The 24,630-nt window shown below is 34.6% G+C and overlaps 1 protein-coding gene and 1 pseudogene across 1 annotated transcript in view; both read left to right on the top strand.

Annotated features, from left to right (window-relative positions):
• Positions 1–4,061, top strand: part of Tmtc3 (transmembrane O-mannosyltransferase targeting cadherins 3) — a 47,902-nt gene extending 43,841 nt beyond the window's left edge. Inside the window, exon 14 of the mRNA XM_027956154.2 lies at positions 100–4,061. Within this exon, the coding sequence (XP_027811955.1) occupies positions 100–902 (803 nt within the window). The 3' untranslated portion in view covers positions 903–4,061. The remainder of the gene's footprint in view (positions 1–99) is intronic.
• A 6,647-nt stretch (positions 4,062–10,708) lies between these two features.
• LOC114107696 (pyruvate kinase PKM pseudogene) lies at positions 10,709–13,286 on the top strand (annotated as a pseudogene).
• The last annotated feature ends 11,344 nt before the right edge of the window (positions 13,287–24,630 follow it).

Raw genomic sequence — 24,630 nt, 5'->3', positions numbered from 1 at the left:
GTAATCTAATTAAATATTTGAAAATGACTGTGTTCCTTAGATGCAATTCATTTGATAATAATATTTTATTATCTTTAAAAAAAAAAAAATGATTCCTAGGTGAAGTTAAACTCAGACCTGAAGCTAGAAAAAGACTTTTAAACTACGTAAATGAAGAGCCACAAGATGCTAATGGCTATTTCAATTTGGGAATGCTTGCCATGGATGACAAAAAGGACACTGAGGCAGAGATTTGGATGAAGAAAGCTATAAAATTACAAGCCGATTTCAGAAGTGCTTTGTTTAATCTGGCTCTCCTGTATTCTCAGACTGCAAAAGAATTAAAGGCTTTGCCAATTTTAGAAGAGTTACTGAGATACTACCCTGATCATATCAAGGGTCTCATTTTAAAAGGAGACATTCTGATGAATCAAAAGAAAGATATACTTGGAGCAAAAAAATGTTTTGAAAAGATTTTGGAGATGGATCCAAGCAATGTGCAAGGAAAACACAATCTTTGTGTTGTTTATTTTGAAGAGAAGGATTTATTAAAAGCTGAAAAATGCTTGGTTGAAACATTGGCATTAGCACCACATGAAGAATATATTCAACGCCATTTGAGTATAGTCAGGGATAAAATTTCCTCATCTGGTTTTGTAGAACAGCCAGTATTCCCAGCTGATAAGACTTCAGGTGAAGAAGGAGACAAACTTCCAGCTGAAAATATAAAAGAAATCAGAAGTGAATCCAGACCAACACAGATAATGAAAACAATTGAATCTAAATCCAAAAAACAATTAGCAAAAAATGCAGACAAAGAGACCCCCCAAAAAACAACAAAAGACATCAAAGAAATTGAGAAGAAGAGAGTTGCTGCTTTAAAAAGACTAGAAGAAATTGAACGTATTTTAAATGGAGAATAGCATTATTCTTTATAATGTGACATTGGTATCAAAAACTTCAATCTATATCATGTGATTGATTGTACTGGGAGCTTTGAAAAATATCAAGAATATGTAACAGTCTATCATGGGCTGCCTCTACATTGGATCAAAATAAGATTTTTCATTAAAGACCTGTCTTACCCCAAGATATGTGTCATATATGATATGGCAGAAGTTTTTAGTTTTGGTTAACAAAGCAAAAATTTCAAATTACAGCTGATCAATTTGTGACTTTGATTATAGAAGGAAAATTTTTCTGGCAGAATAATCTTTACAACTCTGACTTAAAAATAGTTTGATTATGATTCTTTGAGGATAAATCCAACAAGTGCTGGTTCATTCTATGAATTCCCATTTATTAGCCACTCCATTTTTCCTTTACCTGTTGAAAACTGGCATTGGGTTAAAAACATTTTTTGAACACATTTTTTTTTTCTTCAATAATTCTTTTAAATCGAGAGATTTTTGCACTACAAAAGAACACTGGGTCTTTATGTTGTATTATTTGGTTGACTTTTAGAAAGAATGCTGGGTAAAACATTTTAGATGAATTATGACATGTTAGTTTAAGAATAGTTTTTCTTAATTTCATACTTGTTCTTCATTATACAATGCAGTTTTGAAGCAGCTGAAGTTATACACACACACACACACTCTCTCTCTCTTCTAATGGTGCTCACATATACTGTATTTTTTTTTCCACATTGACAGTCAAAACATGAACCACTAAATCATGACTGTTCTTCAGCTTTTAATCCCCAAACTGTTATGTTTCTTAACATTAATCATATCGAGAAGCTCTGATAATTCTTAACTTTAGACTCCTGAGTAATAGTAGACTTCTGTTTCATCTTATTGTTAGCTCTCTAGTTTTATTGAGTTTAATTTTCTGTTTTCAAAGTGACACCTTGATTATTCTTACTTTAAGCCACTAAATTCAGTTCTTTTTTAACTGAAAACAATGTGACAAAGTTTATTTTTAAGCACTAAATTCTTGATATCTTGTGGTATATATATTATTAAATATTTATTTTAACTACTGAGTTTCATAAAAATGTTTTAAGCTGTCTTAATTCTATCCAATATGGAAAACAAATTGTTTTCAAAACAAAGCAATTTGTTTTCTAGTGCATTTGCATATATGAGCATTTATTATGATTTAACCAAAATTGCATCATTTGGGCCAGTTGTCAATTACAAAATTATCCTACTAAATGATTAATAAATTTATCACCTTGGTTTTAGCAAATTGAAACCTGAAAAATGTGTTACATTGAAAGTAGGTACAAATTAAAAGTTAAATTTATTAATTGAAATCTAATCTTTTTTTTAGTTAAAATACATTTTAAATGAGTTTTATAAAGTAAGTTATAATTTGAAATGTTAAAGCTCAAGAAAGCTGTCATTCTGGGATAGTAACTAATTTCTAATTATGTAGTATTTCAAAAACTATACTTTTTAGTTCCTTTGAGAAAACTAATTTCTAATTATATATGTCTCTAAAACCATATTCCTGTAATGTTTTTAAGAAATGTTTTATAAATAGGTCACAAGAAACATAATCTGCATTAAAAACCCAGTCTTATTAGGTTCCCAGAGGATCTGGCATAGATTTTTCTAGGCAATTTAAAGCAAGCATGGATGCCAGTGGGTATTAATTCTTGACCCAGGAGATTCTATTAAACATTAAAGCAATATCTTATTTCAGTTCATAGATTACGATTTTGTGACTTCAAATAGAAGGTAGAGAATACCTCATGTAGTATGACTTGAAAAATGAAATTAAGTTATTACATTCTGTCCATTCTATCTTGAGAATGTTTCTGAGGTGATGTCTTCAATGATAATTTTAAGTGGAGGACATTTCAGGAAAATAAAAGGAAGTCTTTTGTGACAGCAAAACAATTATATTAGCATTCAGAGCAAGTGTCTGTCACACAGGAAATACTCATGTATTTGAATTTTAAATTATTTAAACAAAATCCATCCTGAGTAATTAATAATTATTAATTATTCCAAATCTGGTTTCAATATGGACCCCACCCCTTGTGATGGAGTCATGCTTCAGTTTTTTTCAAAACTCCATTTGGTTCTAATTTGTAGTTAGAGTTAAGGACTACTGTTCTTAATTAGTTCAGGAAAATCTTTTTGCCTCTCCTGTGTTAACTTTTTAATTTAGTTAACACTAAGGAATATGTTCTGATAAATAAATAACTTGTTTTCTTTGAAAATTAAATCTTAAATTTTATCATACTTGCTTATGTGTAAGATTATTGTTTCTTACATATAAATTCAAAATAAAAATTCAAACTATTCAGGTGAGAAAACGTAATGGATTCTTCTTACTCTAGAGCTACCTTTTTGAAGAGTTGAGGGTGAGGACATTTAAGACCAGTTCACTAACCTGTGATTCAGAGTTGTGGACATTTGTTTGGAAGGGAAAGCTTATCACAAGCTCGTGTGCTGGTAAGTGGATGGAGTTTTAGTTCTACTATTTTATAAAATAATCTACACCCCAGGAGTTCTAGCAAAGCTTTGACAATCCCCAGGAGCAATACTGTGTTACTCCACTAATTCTCAGAAGGTAAAATTCAGTTTCCCAAATTGCTCTTCTATAAGTTTCCTTATTAACATTTGGAATTGGGAATTTTGTAATTATTCCAGTGAAGTAGTTTTCTGAAGTTGATGATGTGGAGAAAAATAATGATGTAATTTTGTTTTACAATTTTGTGTTTACTGTTCTGTAAGTATGTGAGTTACACAATTCTAATAAAACCTCATGCCTTTTCATTACATCTAAATTGAACTGTTTCATGTTATAGAATGCTTCTTTAATGAAAATATTAAGAAAATATATAGATTTGTATGTCAATTTATACTTCAGAAATCCATATATTGTCATATTTATTTTTTTAAAAAATCTAATTGCATGAATATATGTATTTTAAATAAACACACACACACCCAAAAATCTGATAACATGGTCCAAAATTATATGTCTGGGAAGCTGTCAGCCATCCATGCTAAGGGTTCAAATGAATGCAGTTTAAAATTGTATGTATTTTGTATTACTATTGTGTCTCTGTGTACCTTATTTCTAAATATTAAGTATTAAATTGGTACTTTTTAAAACCTTAATCTGACTTGCATTTCAGTTTTGAAAAAAAAAAATAGAATATTGTGTATAGAGGTTTTTGCCCTGATGAAGAAAGAAGAGTTGATATTAATTTATTACCAATGATATGAGAAAACCACATGAAATTAGTTTCTTCCATAGTACATTCTCAATCAAAGGGGACAAAGCAATCAAGAAAATGAAACAGTTAAACTTGGAATTTTATACAAGTTTAAGTTCTTTGTCTGCACGGGTTCAAATTCTGCTATCACAATTTGGGGGAAGTTGTTTAACATGTATACACTCAACTTCCTCATCTGCAAGTTTGGAAAAACACTTCCCTTATAAAGTTAGTAAAGGGATTTATATAATTTATACATTAATATATTCAGGAAACTTAGAACAGCTCCTGGTACCTAATTACTAGTATAAACACATGGCTTAAATGTTCACATTTGATACTTTTGAATTGATCAGTGCTAAAAGGAAATATCAAAAACACCAAGATACCAGGGATGGTCATGATCCCAAAAAGAGATTTAAAGATCCATTGCTTGTACATAGGTAGCCTAAAATAAATGTGGGATTAAGTTTAAGTGAATAAATGAGAACTAAGATACTTGAAATGTTGCTACCTTGCTCTTCTGCTCTTCACTGCCATCAGGGAGATTACATAAGAAAATATTCAAGTAACCTATGATTGGATTTCAGACAAATTCGCATTCTTTGGAACCCAACTTTTTTCATCAATAGCATTTATCAGGCTGTCAAAGCAAACATTTCCCATAAATAGCATTTATATTGTAAAAGAATCTGTTGCCATCATTCTGCTTAGAGTAAACTAGCCTTCAAAAATGATCCTAGTTTGCCCTTTCTAAAAGATTTTATTAATCAGAACTTATTTATTCCTGCCCTCTTTGTGACTTTAGTTTCAGAATGAGAAAGTAGACATTAAATGAATCCATGCTGAAGTATGAGTGATAGTTAGATCTTATTAGCCATTTCATAGACTATTTCAAGTAAACTTTATTTTGGACAGTTGCAGGCTGGAGAGTGGGAACTATTTTAATGATAGGGAGTTTCTCTGCCATTCTTTATTTCTAAATAAAGAATCAGGCTTAAAAAGTTTTCTAACTGTAACAAGACCACTTCTGACCAGTCTTGTTTTGAATGGACCCTGATAGGCCTGGTAACTTACCTTTGAGAGTGGAATCACAGTAACTCGACCATCAGCAGAGTCATTATATATAATAATATATTTATTATATGTATTTATTATATCCAATACAGATATCTGTAAATTCCTGGCATGTACATATATAATATGTGATCTCTTTATGACCATCTGTCTGTGAATCTAAACTTTTTATATGCTGGCTTCTTTTTCCTGCCTACTGCTAATGTTTTCTCTCACCTTTTTCCCTCCCTCCCCTTCTTTCTCTTCACAGAATAATAGTGGCAGCTATATATATTCCAAATGTTTAGCCCCAATTTTCTCCAAGCCCTAAAACCATGAATCCAATGGTCTACTGATCGCATCCACAGTCATCTGTTCCCTCCTTCCTCCCTCAGACCTATAGCCAGTGAACAACAAGTCTAAGAAAGAAGGAAAGAAACAGAAAATATATACAACATAAAGCAGAAAGGGGGATTAAGGGAGAGAAAGACAAAAGGGATCGGAAAGCTTGCTAATAATGTATCCATTCAAAACATACTAAGTTAAACACATCATTAGAGTAAATAAACATGATTATGTGGCTTAGGTTGAAAAATACTACCAAAAATATCAAAGAATATAGCTTTTCAACCATTAGAAGAAGACTATTTGGTGGCCTCACTAGTAGGGAGAGAGGCAAAACAATACTACAGTAGATGTTAGACAATTGCTAATACAGCAGCAATCACAAAGAACCTAAGTGGGTTAAAACTTCTTGGAGATGATTATATTTATATTATATTTAAACTGATTAATATAATTATAAATGCAAGGTCCAACAATATGTCTATAAAACACACTTGAAAAGTATACAGAAGTTAATAAAAAGTGTGACCACAAAGTATACCAGAAAAATATAAACCTAAAGCAAGCTAGGGCAGCAATTTTAATATATGAAGAATGAAATTTAAGGGATAAATGAAAAAATGATGTGTACTGGTGGGATAATAGAACAAGAAAATTATGCCCATCTAAACATGCATGCCATCTACTAATACAACCTAAAAATAAAATAGTGATAAATAATACTACAAGGAAATAGATAAACCAGAAAATGTTTAGATATTTTAACCAAACTCTAGAAAATTAATGGATCAAGAAGAGGAGAAAAAAAAAAGCCACAAGCTGATATACTAAAGACTAAAACATAGTTAAGTCATTATTAAATACGTTTGAACCATAAATGTACAGAATTCCACATTTGACACAAAAGATGTATTCTTTCCTAATACTTATGGAATATTTACAGAAATAAACTATGTATCAGCCACAAAGAAAACTTTAGCAAATTCACAGGAGTACTAATTTCTTTGACCATAAAGCATCAACATTAGAAGTCAAAAAGAATGGATCAAGACTTGTACTTCAAAGTGAGATGTAGTAGGTGCTGGCAGGCCAACATACTCACTGCTGTGACCAGTGCAGCGACTATTTTAAAACAGGAACAAAAAATTTTAAAAGATAAGTTTAAAGGCATATTTGCAAATATCTTGGAGAGCTGTGAATGAAAGTATGATAATAAGAATCACAAAAATCAAAAGCCAACTGACGTTTGAGTCCTTCCTAGAAGAGGTATATCCAAGTACTTTCTTCCCTTGGAGCATTTGTAAATTCTGGATGTGGAATGAAATCTTCACTAACTCATTACATAGGGAATCAACTCTGGGAAAGAGAAACTATCTAATCACATGGAAATAGAATTGTGTGTTGAAAACTAGAACAAGCCGGCACCATGGAGCACGCCTTTAATCCCAGCAACTTGGGAGGCTGAGACAGGAGGATCAGTTGTGATCCTCAGCAATTTAGTGAGATCCTGTCTGAAAATAAAAAAGGGCTGGGATGTGTCTCTTTGGTTAAATGCCCCTGCATTCAATCCCCAGTACTAAAATAACAACAACAAATCCCTAATACCAAAAAATAAAAATTAAAACAAACAAACAAAAAAGAAAACTAGAAGAAACCAAACACAGGGCTGCTGCTTCAATTAGATACATGCCAAGTTCTGCAATGACATGGGAGATTGGTGGACTTGGCTAAAATGATAGAGTAAAATCTCTCACATTTTAGCTTTGTTTAGATTATAAAATCCTGTAGACAGAGAGACAGCATCAAAAAAGTAGACTAATAAAAATACAAAAAAAATTTTTGTATATTATCAATGAAATACTAGAAAATGGAGTTTAAATGCCATTTAAAATAAAACCAAATACCAAGGAATACATCTAACAAAAGATTACAAGTCAAGATAATTATTACCTTAGGAATAGAAATGGGTGGGATATTTATTGGGAAAAGGAATGACGTGGGGGCAGTCAATGTTCTGGTATTGTTTCATTTCTTGATCTAGATAATGTTAGAAAAGTAAATTTATTGGTTTTGGAAATTCATTCAAGACGTGCTTTTTTTTCTGGGTATATGAAAACTTCAAATTGTTTTAACAATTATAAAATGTATTCTTAAGGAAATGAAAAAAACAATAAAAGAATTCTATCTTAGATTTTTAGTAAATAAATAAGTAGCAAATAATATAGACTTAAAATAATGTACAACAAAATATTAATTTTTAAAATACCTTGAGATATCATTTGAATAAAATGACCTGATTTTGTTTAAAATATTAAATCATAACATACCTAAATCTATAAAACAATTGTTGAAATTTTTGCATCAAATGTATCTATTATCCATCCCCCCAAAAAACTCCTCTTGCTCTTTAGAATCCCTCCATCTTACCACACTCTTCCTCAAATCACTGATCTTTCTTTTTCTGTGGGCATTAACTACATTTTACATTCATTTACATTTTCTGCGGTTTTATATAATGGGATCATTATTTTTTTGTCTTCCTTACCATCTGTTATGGACCCAATATTTGTTTCCCTCCCCCAAATTTATATATTGAAACCCTCAACCTAAGTGTGGTGGCATTTGATGGTAGAGTCTTTGGGAAAAAACTAGGATTATATGAAATATCGAGGGTGGAACCCTCATGATGGAAATAGTGATATTTTTAAAAACAGTAAGACCAGAGCATCCCCCTTTTCTCTACAGTATAAGGCCAAAGTTAGAGAGCAAACATCAGTAAACTACAAGAAGGCCTTTACCAGGAACTAAATCTGCCAGCATCTCGATCATGGACTTTCCTGTCACCAGAACTGTACCAGAACTGTGAGCAATAAAAGTCTGTTGCTTAAGACACCCAATCTGTGGTATTTTGCTTTATTAACCTGAGCTGACTAAGATAGAAATTGAGATCAAAAAGTGGAATACTGTTATTGCAAATACCTAAAAATGTAGAAGCAACTTGGGAAATAAGTAATAAGTAGGGGCTGGAAGAGTTCTGAAGTGTAAGGTAGAAAGAAAAATGGATGCTAAGGGTGATTTTGGAGAGGGTTTTTAGGAAGAACAGTGGAGAGCTGGAGAGAAAGCCTACATCCTAAGTGCAGAATTTTGGTAGAAATATGGAGAGTAAAGACCATTCTGGTAAGGTCTCAGAAATTAGGAACATGTTATTTGACAATGGATAAAAGATGGCTTGTTACACTGTGGCCAAAAAAAAAAAGACTGAATTATATTAGTGTCCTAATGTTCTAGTGTTTTTAAATAGGAACAACTTACTAGTGACCAAATTAAATATTTAGCTGAGGAAAATTCTAAAAGTGTTGAAAGAGTAGCTTGGTTCCTCTTGATTATAATATATCTGGTGATATAGTCTTTAGGTATAGTCTTAACTGGACTGAATATGATTAGAAACTTTTGATTTGACCTTCCTGTATTTGCATATTTAACATTTCTCCAGGCTTGGAAGATTTTCTGCTACTATTTCTTTCTCTTCTTTTTAAACTTCTATGACTCAAACATTTGCTCTTTTCATACTGTTCCATAAATCCTGTAAGTTTTCATAATTTCTTTTCATTCCTGTAAGTTTTCATAATTTCTTTTCATTCTTTTTCCCCTCAGTCTTCAAGATCATCAATTCTTTTCAAGATCATAAATTCTTTTTTCTGCTTGACCAGTCCTGTTGTTGACACTCTCTATTGAGTCTTTTATTTCATTGAATATATTTTTCAACTCCAATTTTTTTCTAATTTATCATCATTATCATTTGACTCTATTCAATTTCTCTTTCTGGTCAACTACTGTTTTTCTCAATTCACTGTATTTGTTCTCTGTCATTTCTTGAAGATTGCTTTGCTTCCTTAAAAGTTATATTTAATTTTTCATTAGGCAGCTCTTACATTTTTCTTTCTTTGGGATCAGTCACTGGCACTTTTTATCCAGTTGATGATATCTTCTTCCCCTGATAGTTCTCAATCCTTGTAGTAGTGCATCAATGTATGTGCATTTGAAGTTAAATTATTCTATTCTTCATGGTCTGGCTCTGTCTGAGAAAGCTATGCAGGCTTTATGGCACTATATGACCAATTTCTAGAAGACAAAAAATCTAAGAGTGATTTCTAGTTATAAATACTCTGATTCTCAGTTATATCCCTTCTGGATACTACTTTCTGAGATAAAGTAAATGGAAATAGATAAAAACTATGTCGAGAGTTTGAATAAATTGTACTGCTAGAGAAATCCAAAATCGTAAAAAAAAGATGTTAAGATAGCTCAAATCTTGAAATACTTCTCAGACTCCAGAACCTGGAGTTAAAAGAAGTGCACTTATAAACATTATAGGATGTATAACAGATATGATCATGAAAAACAACTGTGTTAACTTAATAGACTAAAGGGTCGAAGCAGTACCACCTAAACCATAGATATTACCTGACATCAACCTTGACTAATAATTCAAAGGATAGAAACAAAGAACAGGTATAGGCAAAGTCCAGATTTTAAAGTTTCCTTACAACAAGAACAATTGATCCAAAATATTCCACTATAGCACTTTGCAGGTAGAGAATCCCTGTATACAAGGAGATATGCCAGAAGTCATTCATGCCCTCTCTTATCCCCACCAAGGAAAAAGTGGTCTACTAATCTGCCTTTAACCATTTTCTTATCAATAAAAACGAAATATTCTCTGAAATATATTTTACTTCTAAGTCAAGTTTTTTTTTTCTACCTGTCATATAAAATATGGCAGTTGTTTGTGTACTAGCAACAATTTTATCTTGTCTTCCCCAAATGACAGCTTAGGAAAAAAATATGCATTGAATGAGATTTGAGGATTGATTAATTGTGCTATGTAGTATTTGTTCTGTGGGCCCAGAGGAATTAGACATAAGTGTGATTGAGAGGACTGTACATTTAACAGATATCTTTGATTTAGAGTTGTGAATAAAAAAGGTTTATGTTTTTGTTTTGTGTTGGGGATTGAACCCAAGGCCTTGTACATGCTGGGCAAGTGTTCTACCACTGAGCTACATCCCTTTTCTTGGGTACAGAAAATGAGTAAGACCTTGTATGCTATTTCTTTCAGAGAGGTGAAAAGGTATGTTTCTGTGGAACATGACACATGTATATAATGTAGACAGCGACACTTTTGAAAGGTATAAGGGTAGGAAGATGGGGTAGCCAAATGAATGGATATTTCCTGAGTTGTTTGTTATCCGTTATCAATTTATTCTACTTCCAGTACCACTTGGAGAGTCCTTCAGTGACCTACACTGGATGGAGGCATATAATTCATGCTGGAAATAAGTATATTACATTTTTAGCTATTGTCATTGATAAATAATCCCAGAAATTTCTTTGTGACATGATTAGAATTAGTAAGAGGCTGAGACTTCCCAGAGTCCCTTGGTCTTCTCCCATTGGATTTGATTGAGAGGCAATCTAAGTCTGTAGTAAGGGCAGCCATCTCCACAGAGGGAAGGCATAAAATCTAATATTAGAGCAGCATGATGGATGAACAGAAAGAGAGGGTCCAAGTGAAATTGTTTAGTTCCCAATTAAACTGTAGTAGAAGCCAAAATCTGAATTTTAGAGTTAGAAAAGACAATTACTTACCTTTCCTCCTTAAACTCTTTGTATTGGGTTTATTGTCCTATGAAAATGAATAAAACACATAATTTTTTAAAAAAATTTAAATACATTTCCATCGCTTTATGATTCAAGAAAAACTTCTTTCAAAGCAACATGTTGTTTTTCTGGTGTCTGACATTAAGCAAAGACAGATTGGAGACAGATAAGACTGCACAACAGGAGGGAGAATCCAGACCTTTTTTTTTCATATTTTCTAGGTTTTATATAGTGTTATAAAAATACACACCAAAAAATGTCTGATTAATGTGCTTTAAAGGTCCTCAGTGATCTTTCTCCTGGCTTTTCTCCTCCTTTCTTCTCCTTATCCACTTCAATCAGTCAAGCTCTGACTTAAGGTCTTTGCACTTCCCATTTTTTTCTGCCTAGAATGCCATCCTCATAGGAATCCACATATGTCCCTAAGCTTGATTTCTTAAGGAAAATTAAGTACTATATACAATATAAAAATTTTTTTAAAAGAAACCATAAGGATAAAGGCAATGAAAGAGGTAATAAGTGACTGTAGGACAGAACATAGTAGCAGATGGGTAATCAGTTCTTTATAAAGAATTATAAAAATTAAAAAGGGAAATAAACTAATTAACATGGAAGTAATTTATTCATGTCCTCTGGTTAGGGCACTTCCTTACTCCCATTGATGTTCCTGGTATCAGCACCTAGGAGGGCAATTATGACAGATTTTGGAGATTTTAGAGAGTAAAGGGATTGCAATACATAAAACGAGGTTTTTTTTAATTTTTTATTTGTTTTAATTAGTTACACATGACAGCACAATGACCTTGATATATCATACATTTGAATCAGATGGGATATAATTTCCTCTTTTCAGAAATCTATCAGCAAACACATTTGCTTTGTATTACACATAAAGTGATATAACTCAAGTGTTTTTAAATTACTATCTTATATATCCAACCAAAGGACAGGATTCCAATCTTATAAGGTATACTCAAGAATATTGTCCTAAGTATATGGAAAAATTCCCTCTTGAGACTGAAATTAATAAACTAAACATAAAAAATGAATGAAACTAGCCATCAGTAAATGTAAACTAGACTCAATGAAAGATGCTAAACATATGTTGCTATTAGAGCAAAGTGTCTTCAAAACCAAGTGAAAAGCAAAGGATGTTTTTAAATGTTCTTGATAAATGTTAAGATGATTGTAGGCTTAATTGATTAGGTACCAAGTTGCTCAATCACATACCTGTAGATACTAGCCATTTCAGGCATGTAGAAGGCACTCAACAAATATTTTCAAGTGATTGAATAAAAATCTTCTATTAGATATTTTAAAGAACTTAAAACTACAAGACAATTAAAACTATGGGTATAGGAGTGAGGGCTCCGGAGCTTCCTAGCTGTATTTGCAGTGAAGGCAGAGCTGGACCATGCCAGAAAACCTCAGAAGACTCATAATGAAGCTGGGCTGCCTCCATTCAGACCCAGCGGCTGCACATGCTTACAGCTCACATGTTCATGGAGCACATGTGCTGCCTGGATGTTGACTCACGGTCCAGAACACTGGCATCATTGTACCATCATCCCAGCTTCCCAAACAGTGGGGATGAAAGGAAATGATTAAGTCTGGAATGAATGTGGGTTGTCTGACTAGTCCCTTGGACTTATGAGTGCCATGCAGAGTTGATCACGAATGTGTGCTCATCCACAGAGAGCTTTGTTTTTTGACCCCATTCTCCATCAACCAATTGCTGTGGCTTTGGACACTAAAGGACCTGAAATCCCAACTGAGCTCATTAAGGGCATTGACATCATGAAAATGGATCTGAAGTGAGCTGCTCTCAAGATCACTCTGGATAATGCCTACATGGAAAAGTATGACCAGAACATTCTGTGGCTGGACAAGAAGTGGACAGCAAGATCTATTTGGATGAGGGACCTATTTCTAGTAAGATGGAGAAAAGTGCTATCTTCCTGGTGACAAGGTGGAGAATGGTGGCTTCTTGGGCAGTAAGAAGGGTGTGAGCCTTCCCAGGTCTCCTATGTTTCTGCCTGCTGTGAAGAATACTGAGATTTCCTAAATTTAGAAATGGGGCAGAGGATGGAGGAGAGAAAAAAGATAAGAGGGGTTTATTTTAACTGATAGTTTCAGGCTAAACCAACAAAGAAACAAACAAACCAAAAATCCCTGTTCCACCTTCCTTTCATGCATGTTGAAAACTAGCCATCAAGACTCACTGTGTTCTGCTTGCAAAACTAACCAACCAACAAGCACCAAGCACTTCTCCTGGTAGGTTATTCTCCTATCTCAACACTGTGCCCACTTCACGTTGTCCTGCCTTCACATCCACAGCCAAGGTAAGTTCAGTGTAAGTAGTTTATGCTTTCTTTTCCTCAAGGTTTTGTTATATTATACTCACTTCTAAGATCCATTGAAGATTTTTTCCAAGTGCTATTTGGTCATGCCGCTAGTGGCTTAGGGAATGGGCCCTAGGACTGATCTTTTATTTTGGCTAGGATCTGAAACAGTTTTAATAAAGCCCTGTTATTTCTTGTTGTGTTTAAATTTGTTTTAACATGCTCAGAAAAGACTATCCAGGATCTGAATTTTGGGATAGGGCAGGATACAGATGTGGGGTAGGGAAGGATATAGAGGCCCCCACTTTTGATTGAGAAGCTCTACCTTGTGGTGCCCATTACTAGCAATCCCACAGATGACACCACCATGGAGACTTCCTTCAAGTGATGCAGTGGGGTTCTGATCATCGTCACCAAGTTTGGCAGGTTCACTTACTAGGTAGTCAAATACCACCCATATGCCCCCATCATTGCCATGATATGGAATCACCAGTCAGCTCACCAGGCCTACTTGTACCACAGCACCTTCCCTGTGATGTGTAAGGACCAAATCCAGGAGACCTGGGATGCAGGTGTGGCCCTCTGGGTGAATTCTATCTTGAATTTTGGCAAGGCCTGGGGCTTTTTCAAGAAGTAAGATGTGGATGTTGTGCTGATGGGGAGATGCCCTGGATTTGCCTTCACCAACACCTTTTGTGCAGTGCCTGTGCTGTGACAGACCTGAGCCCCTCATCTAGCTTCTGTCCCATATCCTCACTCCAATCATCCACTAGGCCAGCAATATCTGCGGTGGGCTGAGACACCCAAGAAGATTAACACTACTGTGACTCATGTCAGTTTTAGCTCTTCTTCATAAGGTATTGGTCCACTTTCTGTTGTTAGTAACAAAATACCACAGACTGAGTAAGTTATAATGAAGAGATGGTTTATTTGGCTCATGGTTCTGGTCTAGGGTGGAGTAGCCAGATCGAGTGATGGCTTTTTTGGTTGGTGGGGTCCCCAAGTAGCAGAGGGTATCACATAAGAAACAAGGGAGAATAAACAAGTGCCCTAATGAAACTAGTTTTTAGTAATCCATTAATAATCCATAATCCATCAACCTACTAACCTATTAATTATGTGAATTAATGAGTCTCTTCATGAGCGCAGAACTCTAATCACCTCTTAAAGGTCCCACCTGGTATCTCCACTTAATGTCTCATAATGGGAATTACATTTCTAGTGAGTTTTAGAGGGAACAAGTCATATTCAAATTATAGCATATAGTTTAGCCCAGACTTTAGGGAGCTCATTGTTATGATTTGGATATAAGGTGTCCCCCAAAGGCTCCTGTGTCATGTAAGAACATTCAGAGTTAAAAACATTGGATTATGAGAGCTATCACCTAATCCATCTATCCTACTTTGAAAGGACTACTGTGTAACTCTTCGGCAATATGGTGGAGAGGCAGGTGAGTCACTGGGGCCATGCCCTGGAAAGGTTCATCTTCCCTACCCCCAACCACTCCTTCCCAGCATCATGAGCAGAGCCCCATTGTTCCACCATGCCCTTGTGTCACATCACTCCGTCTCATCTGGGACCCAGAACAATGGAGTTAGTTGACCATGGACTAAGACCTCTGAAATTGTAAGCCAAAGTAAACTTTCCCTCCTCTAAGTCGTTCTTTTTGGGTATTTTGGTCATAGTGATGAGAAGCTCACTAACATACTCATCATGTGGCTCCATCCAGGCAAGGGCCAGTGGAGGAATACAGGAGTTAAGGCTCCTAGAACTTTCTGTGAGAGCATGATAGCTTTCTCTCCTTTGTGTGCTCAGTTCAATTCCTGCAGAAAATGTACATTCAGAGAACTCCCAACACGGGCCTGGGTCAGGACATTGCCAACAACAGTAAAGGCCTGAGGGCATGGGTCAGTAGTTTCAGTTTAATCAATTCCAGTTCACTTAACTCTGGCCTTGACCCTTGCTTACTTCTCCAGCCCCTCAGTCTCTTGCATTCCCACCTGTGTTCTCCTGCTCTGGCACTGCCCTCAAACATCACTCAAAACAGACTCCACCATCCACCTTCCATTTTATTCACTGTTAAACCCACCTCCTGGCCTGTTGCCATAGTCTGCGTGTATGTTAATGAACAACAGCTGAGGAAAAAAAAAAAAAAAAACAGCAGCGACAACAAAAACTATGACATGCTTGCAAAAATGGATTATACTACTTTATGAAAGTAATAAACAACCCAGAGCCACACCCTCACATAAAAATAGCAATGCTGTCATCTATTGATTATTGTGAACCAAACATTGAGCAAATACTTTAATTGCATTATCTTATTTAAGACAATAATCTAGCACTGTTTTCATCTTTCCCCTTAAGGAAAGCTAAGAATTGAAGAGATCAAAGTGGTGAAAACTGATTTTCTTAGATACTAAATCCAATGGATTTACCCATTCGGCTATACTGACTTTAGTCATTTAAAATGTGATAAAGGTCACCTTCCTTTTTCATAAGGAAAGACTGATTTCCAAGAAATGATGTGAGGACGATTGCTCAAAGTATTTTGTCATATCACTCATCAAAATTTTTGTCATTCTAAACTGAATCACTAATTTAAAAACACTTTGATGGATTTTACTACCTAAAAATTAAATGTTGTGCTTAACATCATAAAGAAGAATGAAACTTGGAAGAACACTTGAAATATATATTGCCTCTGAAAGTTTACTCCCCTAATTTAAAAAACATTCTTGCAGCTAGAAAAGGAAAGAATACTGAAATAAAAAGGAAGCGATAAATAAACTCCTCAAAGATTTAAAACAAATGAATGAGAAATATAAAAACATTTAGCCTCAGGAGTAATCAAAATATACAAAATAAAATTACAATGAGATCTTGAAATAGTCAAGGATTTAATGATAATAACACCAAATACCACAGACATTGGAGGAATATACATGCCCATAAATGTTAATAAGGATGCAAAAGGAAATAGAAAATGGGATCATTTTAGTTAAAAATATGGAAACTCCAAAATCCATTGATTCTATTTCTGTGAATTCATCCTAAATATGTAAATATGTAAAAAATATAAATGCAAAGACTATCACCTTAACAGCAGTTATGATACTAAAAAAAATAAAAATGTTCTGAATTTACTGGGAAGACATTTGTACTATATTGTCAGATTACAAAATGACATGAATAATGTGATTATTTGAAAAGCATAGTTAAAAATGCAATACACACATAATGGATATATTTATACTTATTCCAATTCTTGAAAACAGTACCTTTTGTTAGCCATCAAAATGTGTTTATCCCTCAGAAGACAAAACTGCAGATGCTTTTTATTTTCCTTATCATTTATCTATACAGTATCATTCAAAGATAAATATTTTCTGATAATAAAAAAAAGTAAGAAAAAGTAAAATTGACAAAGAGAGTAAATTCACACTCACCCCACTCCAAACCTGATCATGTATCCAATGCCTGGCTTCTAACACCTCTACTGACTCATTTTTACCTATATATATAAAAACTCAAACACTTTATTTTGGCTTCCAAAGTCATTTCACATCTGGTCTTACATAAAACCTTGACTTCATTAACCACCTCCTCATCCCATGGGCATTTTAAATACTGTGGGAAAATACCAACGCCCCCCCCCCCCACCCTTTTTTTTCTCCTTAGCTGAAGAATCTTCAGTCTTCTTCCTCTAGAAAACATCTCTTCCATGAAGGCTTTCTGGTCCCCTAAGAAAATTGGTGCTCTCTGAACTTTGCTTTCACAGCATACTTTTTTTTTTTAATTTTTAAATTTGTTTTAATCAATTATACATGACAGTAGAATGCACTTTGATACATCACATATAATGAAGACCCACCAGTTGTATAGTTATATATGTACATAGGGTAATAATGTTGGGTTCATTCTACTATCCTTCTTACCACTCTCCTCTTTTCACTCCCCTCTACTTAAAGTACCTCTATTCTTCTCTAGCCCCCACCCCCATTGTGAATTAGCATGTACATATCAGAAAAAACATTCGGCCTTTGTTTTTTGGGGGGATTGGCTTATTTTGCTTAGCATGATATTCTTCAGTTCCATCCATCTACCAGCAAATGCCATACTTTTAAGTCACTTGCTAATCATCTTCCTACATCCTGTCACATGCTTGCTGATCACATGACTGCTCTGCTTTCCCTTTCTGGAGTCAGAGGAGCCGGCCTTAGAGGAAGCTACAGGTTAGGTAGATTAAAGGACAAATTGGCAAATGACTGCAAGAGAGGTGATATACTGTCATCACAGGTGTAATTAGGTATCCTTTATAGAGTTTACTCGTTATGATTAATAATTTGAGTGAAATCCAAAATGACAATTTAAAGCCCTTTCTAAAGCAACATCTCATAGGAGCCTGTACTAAGGAAAAATTTAACAAAAAATAATGGATGAGGGAACAGATGAATAGATAGATCAATTGGTAGATACAGATGGTAGATAATAATAGGTCATAGTGTGTCATTCTTCATAATTATGGACTTATATAACTATGGTCATCTACTATTCTGAAATGACAATAGTCTCATTTGAATTCCTTTTCTGAACAAATTTAAATGTGTTGGGTTTGGCATGACATTTTCAAATAACATGTTAACTGGGATCAATTGGTAGTGGCTACTTAGGTTCCTATGATGGCTCATCCTTATTCAGGAGAAAGGATGTTCATAATTGTTGACAGTTGGCAAGGGATAAAAAGGGAATAGCAGTACATGTCATCCCTTAGCGTATTGACCTCTGAAACACTTAGATAATGGGAATTTAAGAGTTGCAGGACTGTATAAACTTTCTTCTGCTGCTTCTTAATTCCTTGATTTCTGTCTCTTCATATAGGCTCCGTGTTCTTGGACAGCATCCCAAAATGATGTTTTTCTTCAAGTCAAGTTCTATATAAACTCATGTTGATAAATTAAAACACCTTTAGCCTTTAGCTACTTCCACATAAATAAAAAGATTGGGTTAGTGTGGTTCATTTTAATGAGTAAGGAGGCAAAAATCACTTAAAGCAACTCAGTTTGTTCTAGTGACTGAATAGCAATGTTTCTTGGCTAATGCTATAACTTGGCTATCAGCTTATACTTATGAACCATTTTAAGAATAAGAAATTTGGGAAGTTATTTGGCTCAGGGTATGAAAAACAAGATGTCACGCAAGGGCTTGTTAAAAGTTCCACCATGGCAAATTCAAACATATACAATATTATTAACTGTGTCTTGGCAGCTCATTTTCTTCTTATAAACAGTCAAAAAAGCAGCTCTGGTTTATTTAATTCCCAGAAAAGAAAAATTGGAACCATTTAGCCTGCTTAATATCAAAACCTACCTGACCCACAAAAGAATCAAGAGGAATTTAGCAGAACACTTCATTTGAGTTACATCATCCCATACCCAGACCCTTTGACCACAAATAGAATAGAACTTTTTAAAAATCTCTAATACAAATTTCATAATGCTCATGTCTTTTATTATTTCTCCCTCTAATACTCTTTCTCTGGTTTCTTTTTTTACACCACCCTTCAGGATTTTCCAGGAATATCTTGTTCCTTTCTCCTTTCTCTTAACATTGATCATCTTCAGAATTTTGCCCAGTCTTACAATATGAATCAACTTCATATTGACCCATGGCTAAATGTCCATCTTAAGTTCCAAAATCTGTATTTGTCTATTGTTCAATCATACTCTATCAAAAATCTGAACTCTTATTTTTCTTCCCAGCTTTTGTAATTTTGTAGTGAAATGAGACATGAGAGAGGAGAGGAAGGAGTGGGTCATAACTCCATGTTAGCATTAGATAATGGTTTTCTCGGTTACCTCTTCCAGGAAACAATCATATTTCAAATGGCCAAAAACCAAATGAAAAAACTTAGAAAGGAAGATGCTTATACTGTCACTCATGTAATTTGGTGACAAATATTTTCTACCTAAACAAATAGTTCATGGTTAGATTAATGGTGAAGGTTTAAGTCATCTTAGAGGACTGGTAAGGGGCACATCTGTCTCCTCCAGTATCTTTTCAGCACATCTCTATTTGTATCACACACCTGGCAATCTAATTTATTTTAGGGCAGAGCTGCCCACCTCTTGTACTCTTGGATTAATCATATGTTACTCCTCTCTTTCTTCCATGTCATTTTAGTTTGCAGTTCTGGAATGTTGTCATGTGGTGATTCTGTCATTTCACTTGCACTTTTCTTGACTCCTCTAAGAGTCTTTAAACTCTTCAATGTCAAAGAACGAGTTTTCCGAATTGTCTTACAATTAATAAATGCTCTGCACAGTACAGATCTACACACGTTTTGTGTTTCATTCCTGAATTTTAATTAAATACGCTAACAGTTATTGTGTTTTCCACAAAATATTCAGCTACAGAGTGCTATACTATGTTCTAGGAGTTTTGAGAACATTGTTTTTTTTGTTTGTTTTATTATGTTTTTGTATTTAATTCACATTTCTTACTTCGTAGGAAATTGTCTTTGGTTTCAGGAAGCAAACATTCTCAAAAGGTTAATATTTTCTTCTTTCTTTCCAGCGTCTCTTCCTATGATATATACTTCCAGATGTTAATATGTTTTCTTTAACATCTGGTAGTAAATCTTGATATGTGGTTTTATCCATATACCAAAATCTTGGAATTGAAATGCACTTAACATATTTCACAAACAGCCTAAATTCAGTCATGGCTTAAAGCCTTGATAAGCCTATTTTATCATTTTGACTGATATGACTAGCATAGACTCTTAAGATCTATACCAAGGACAAAGTATAAACCCCAAAGGCATACCCTCAGTGACCTACCTCCTCCAGCCACTCCCCACCTGCCCACAGTTACCACCTAGTTAATCCATATCAGTGGATTAATTCACTGATTAGGTTAAAGCTCTCGAAACCCAGTCATTTTTTTTTCTATTTATACAGCTATATTTTTATTTTTAAAGATTTATTTATTTTTGCATTACAATTCTTAATACACCATTATACCATAATTGATCATATCTCTGATTATATATGAGGTATGTTGTCCCAGTCATTTTATGTCTAAACTCTTTTATGTTGTCTTGCACATGAGCTTTTTGGGGACACTTCATATCTACACAATAACCCTCCCCCCAAAAAAAAGAAAAAAGAAAGAAAAGAAATGTCTACATTATAAAATTATATATTAGTTTTCTATTGCTGCTATAACATATCACTTCCAAGGAGCTTACAGCCCAGCAAAAAAGCAAATTTATTATTATCTTTACTTTTATAATTGTGAGTCAGAAGTTCAACACTTGTTCCATTGAAGTAAAAATTAAGGTGTCAGCAGGGATGTATTCTTTTCTGGAAATTATAGGGAAAAATCCATTTCCTTACCTTTTCCACCTTTTAGATTTAGAGGCTACCCACACCCCCCCACACCCCTTCCCCAGCCACAAAGCCAACAATAGAGTGTCATATTTTCATCATGCTGCAGTTCTCTGTGACTTTTTCCATCACTTTCATGCTCTCTGACTGCAGCCAGGGAAGGTTCTCCACTTATGACTGGTCTACTTCATTTAATCTCTCAGATCTACAGGTCACCAATAATGTAGTCTTTATCCTCAAGGAGATTAATTTATACATATTCATTTTTTTGAAGTTATGATTTAGTGTACTGCAAAGCCCCTGCCTTCAATCTAGTTCAGGTATCAAGGAGATATCATGTTTAGCCTGAAATCTGATCTCTTTCATCAAAGTCAACCTAAAATCTCTTTTTTTGTTGTTGCTGTTACTGCCTTTGATCATTTTATCCTTGCAAATAACTGAGGAGAAAAAGTGTATTGTGAAAGATAGGTAGAAATTTTATTTTTGAATAGACAAAAGAATGCTTCTCTATCCCCAGAGGAAATTTTTCAAGCTATAAATATGGATGTTAATTGAAGATGTCAAAACAATAAGTATGAGTAAACTATTAAAAGTTGTTAAAATAACTCTATAGCAAGTGATTGTATTTGCATGCACTATTACTTATTTATGTCGGGTTTTACATGTAGGCAGAACTTCCACTGCAATTTGCAGCATGGATTATTTGGAAAATTTTTTTAACATCTTGATCATATCATCATGCTCAACTTAGAATGGAATTGAGAGAGAGAGAGAGAGAGAGAGAGAGAGAGAGAGAGAGAGAGAGAGATGAGTAGGAGAATCATTTTGGTGATTCTAGAACAATGGTATGTACGTACATATGTATGTGTCTATCTCTCATCTATATATGTTTCCATCTACCAACCCATCATCTATACACACACACACACACACACACACACACACACACACACAGAGTCATGGTTTGGATATCAGGTATTGCCCAAAGCTGTTAACACAGGAATACTCAGAGGTGAAATGATTGGATTATGAGAGCTGACTTGGGTCACTAGGAGCATGCCCTGAAAGGGGTCATCTTCCCTGTGATCCCTCCTGCCCCCTACTTCCTTGCTGCTATAAGAGGAGAAGCTGCCTCATGTGGGGCCCAGAGAAATAGAGCCAGCCTTCTATGGACCTCTGAAACTATGAGCCCCAAATAAACTTTCCCTCCTCTAAGTTGTTTTTCTCTGGTATTTTGGTCATAGTGACACCAAAACTGACCAAAACACACATGTACACATAAGGTAAGACAAGCCTGAAAAGTGATTAAACAGTGGTTTTAGTATTTCTATTTTTCCTTTTGCTGTTCAAGTTTTAGCTTTAGAACTTGAGCATATTTCATTTGAAGAAGGACCAGTGTATTCACTGTTTTAGGCTTTCTTTGTAGGCTTTGAGATCCTTAGGGATGCAAGTAAATGCCAAAACAAGATCCTGAGAGCATTTTATCCATAGTCAAGGACTCTTTGGTGGAAGTCTGCCTGTAGTTCTTATGATAGATTTGCACAAAACACCCAAATAAGAACCCAAAGGAGAGAAGAAATTCAGTGGTAAAGCCAGGGAAGGATTGATTCACAAGAATCCCATCCCTGGTGACACACCAAAGTTGACCCTGGCTATACATTTTACCCTTTTTCCTTTTTCTCCTGGCATACATCAAACCCTTCAGACTTCTATGGGAGAGCTCAGTGGATAACTTTGAGTTCCAGCACAGTACAAATGCCTTCACAATGTGGAAAAAAGGTAGATGAGGAATGGCAGATGGAACTTAAAATCCAAGTCTTCCCTTTACACATCTTCACTCTGCTCTGTGCGTCTGAAACTGCTGACTCATGCTGTGTTATAAATGTAATATCCTCACACTTCATAGTACAGACATACTAAGGGTACATATACAGCCTGTGCAGAGACAACAAGAATAATGGTACTTGAAACAGAACTCTTTAGGAGTACAAAATATAATAGGCAAGCCAAATATGTCATAATAACTATCATGCAGCATCATGTTTATGGGACTATGTAAATGTATGTGTATATATTTTATATATATATATATATATATATATATATATATATATATATATATATAAATTTTTATATTAGCACAAAAAGGTTATACACAGGGAGTGGGATTTACAGTGAAACAGATATCCCTTTTTAATTTAAAAATATATATATATTTTTTAATGAACACACTATTTCCACAAATTTTAGAGTTCAGCATGAGTTTTAAATTCAGGTTTAGAGTGTAATTATTTGATCAGGATAATTAACATAGCTATCACCTCAGACATTTATCACTTTTTGGTGTTGAGAACATTCAAAATCTTCTGTATTTTGAAGCATTCAATTAACTGATGCCAGCCATAGTTGCCCCACTGTGCTACATTAGAAGTTACTCCTCCTCGCCACCTGCATTCAGGTACCCATTTAGCATCTCCATCACTCTTTTCTCCACTCTTGCCAGGCTCTAGCAACCACTATCCTGTTCTTGACTTCTGTGAGATCAAATTATTAGTTTCCACATGTAAGTGAGGACATGTGGTATTTGTCTTTTTGTGCCTGACTATTTCACTTCTACTGTCCTCCAGTTCCATCCATGTCATTGCAAATGACACTATTTCATTTCTTTTTATGGATGAATTACAAAACTATAAAGCGATTCCTACAGAGTTCTGGAAAAAGAATAAAACAAAATTACCATAAAACATGACATTCTGCTCTCAACTCTCATTTCCACCTCCTAAGTCTGAATAAAAGCCTGGGAAAGTTAAGTCCTAAGGTACCCCTCTCTCCCATCACAGTGAACCATAAGGAAGTATGGCCACACTCCAGGCTGGTGCAAGAATATCCAACAGATGAATTCCTTCTACAGTCCTAAGTAAGAAATTAGGACTGGTGGTGAAACTGTTGCCCAAGGACAGCTTTATTTATCTAAATCACCTTTCTTCTCTCTCTGAAACTAAGCCTGAGGGAAGATTGTCTTGCATTGCTTCTCATGCTTTCCATTCTGGTCCTCTTTTGCCCCCAATCCTATCCTGTCGAGAAAAGGCACATTCTGTTTTCCTTAGGTCATATCTACTTCTTGTCATTGAATAGTAGCAAGCATGGCTGCTTTTTTTTTTTTTTTCTTTTTTCATTTTGCTGTGGATAAAGAAGTGGTTCTGTTCATAGGAGATCTCTGTGAACTAATTTCTCCAAGCCTTTGATATTTTAATGGAGAAACAAAGGAATATAAATAATCTTTCCTTTTATGTGCTCTATGTCAAGCCCAAGCTAACACTTGCTAAGCGTGAGTCTCCCACTGAGCTACACCCCCAGCCCGGTTCTAATCTCTGTCTTGTTAAATGAATACATGAGAATGTGTTGAACAAAGTAAGAGAGGAAAACACATTAATTATTTATAAATCATAACATGTAGTATTGGTTTATATAAAAATTGTCTTTATCGTAGAGCACACACACCACATGTACACATTTTGAAAAGCTGTTACTTGATTTACCTGCTTCAGTCTGTGCCACAGAACTTTTAATTGCCAAGCTGCTTTAGCCAACAACGTTTTTCAAAGAGAAAAGGATGAAGTAAGATTTTGTGAGAAGAGGATAAAATTATGGATGTTTTAAAGGTCTTTTCTAGTTT

The sequence above is a fragment of the Marmota flaviventris genome, chromosome 3 (assembly GCF_047511675.1).
Source record: "Marmota flaviventris isolate mMarFla1 chromosome 3, mMarFla1.hap1, whole genome shotgun sequence".
Classification (NCBI taxonomy): Eukaryota; Metazoa; Chordata; class Mammalia; order Rodentia; family Sciuridae; genus Marmota; species Marmota flaviventris.
This window is presented reverse-complemented; position numbering and strand designations above follow the sequence as displayed.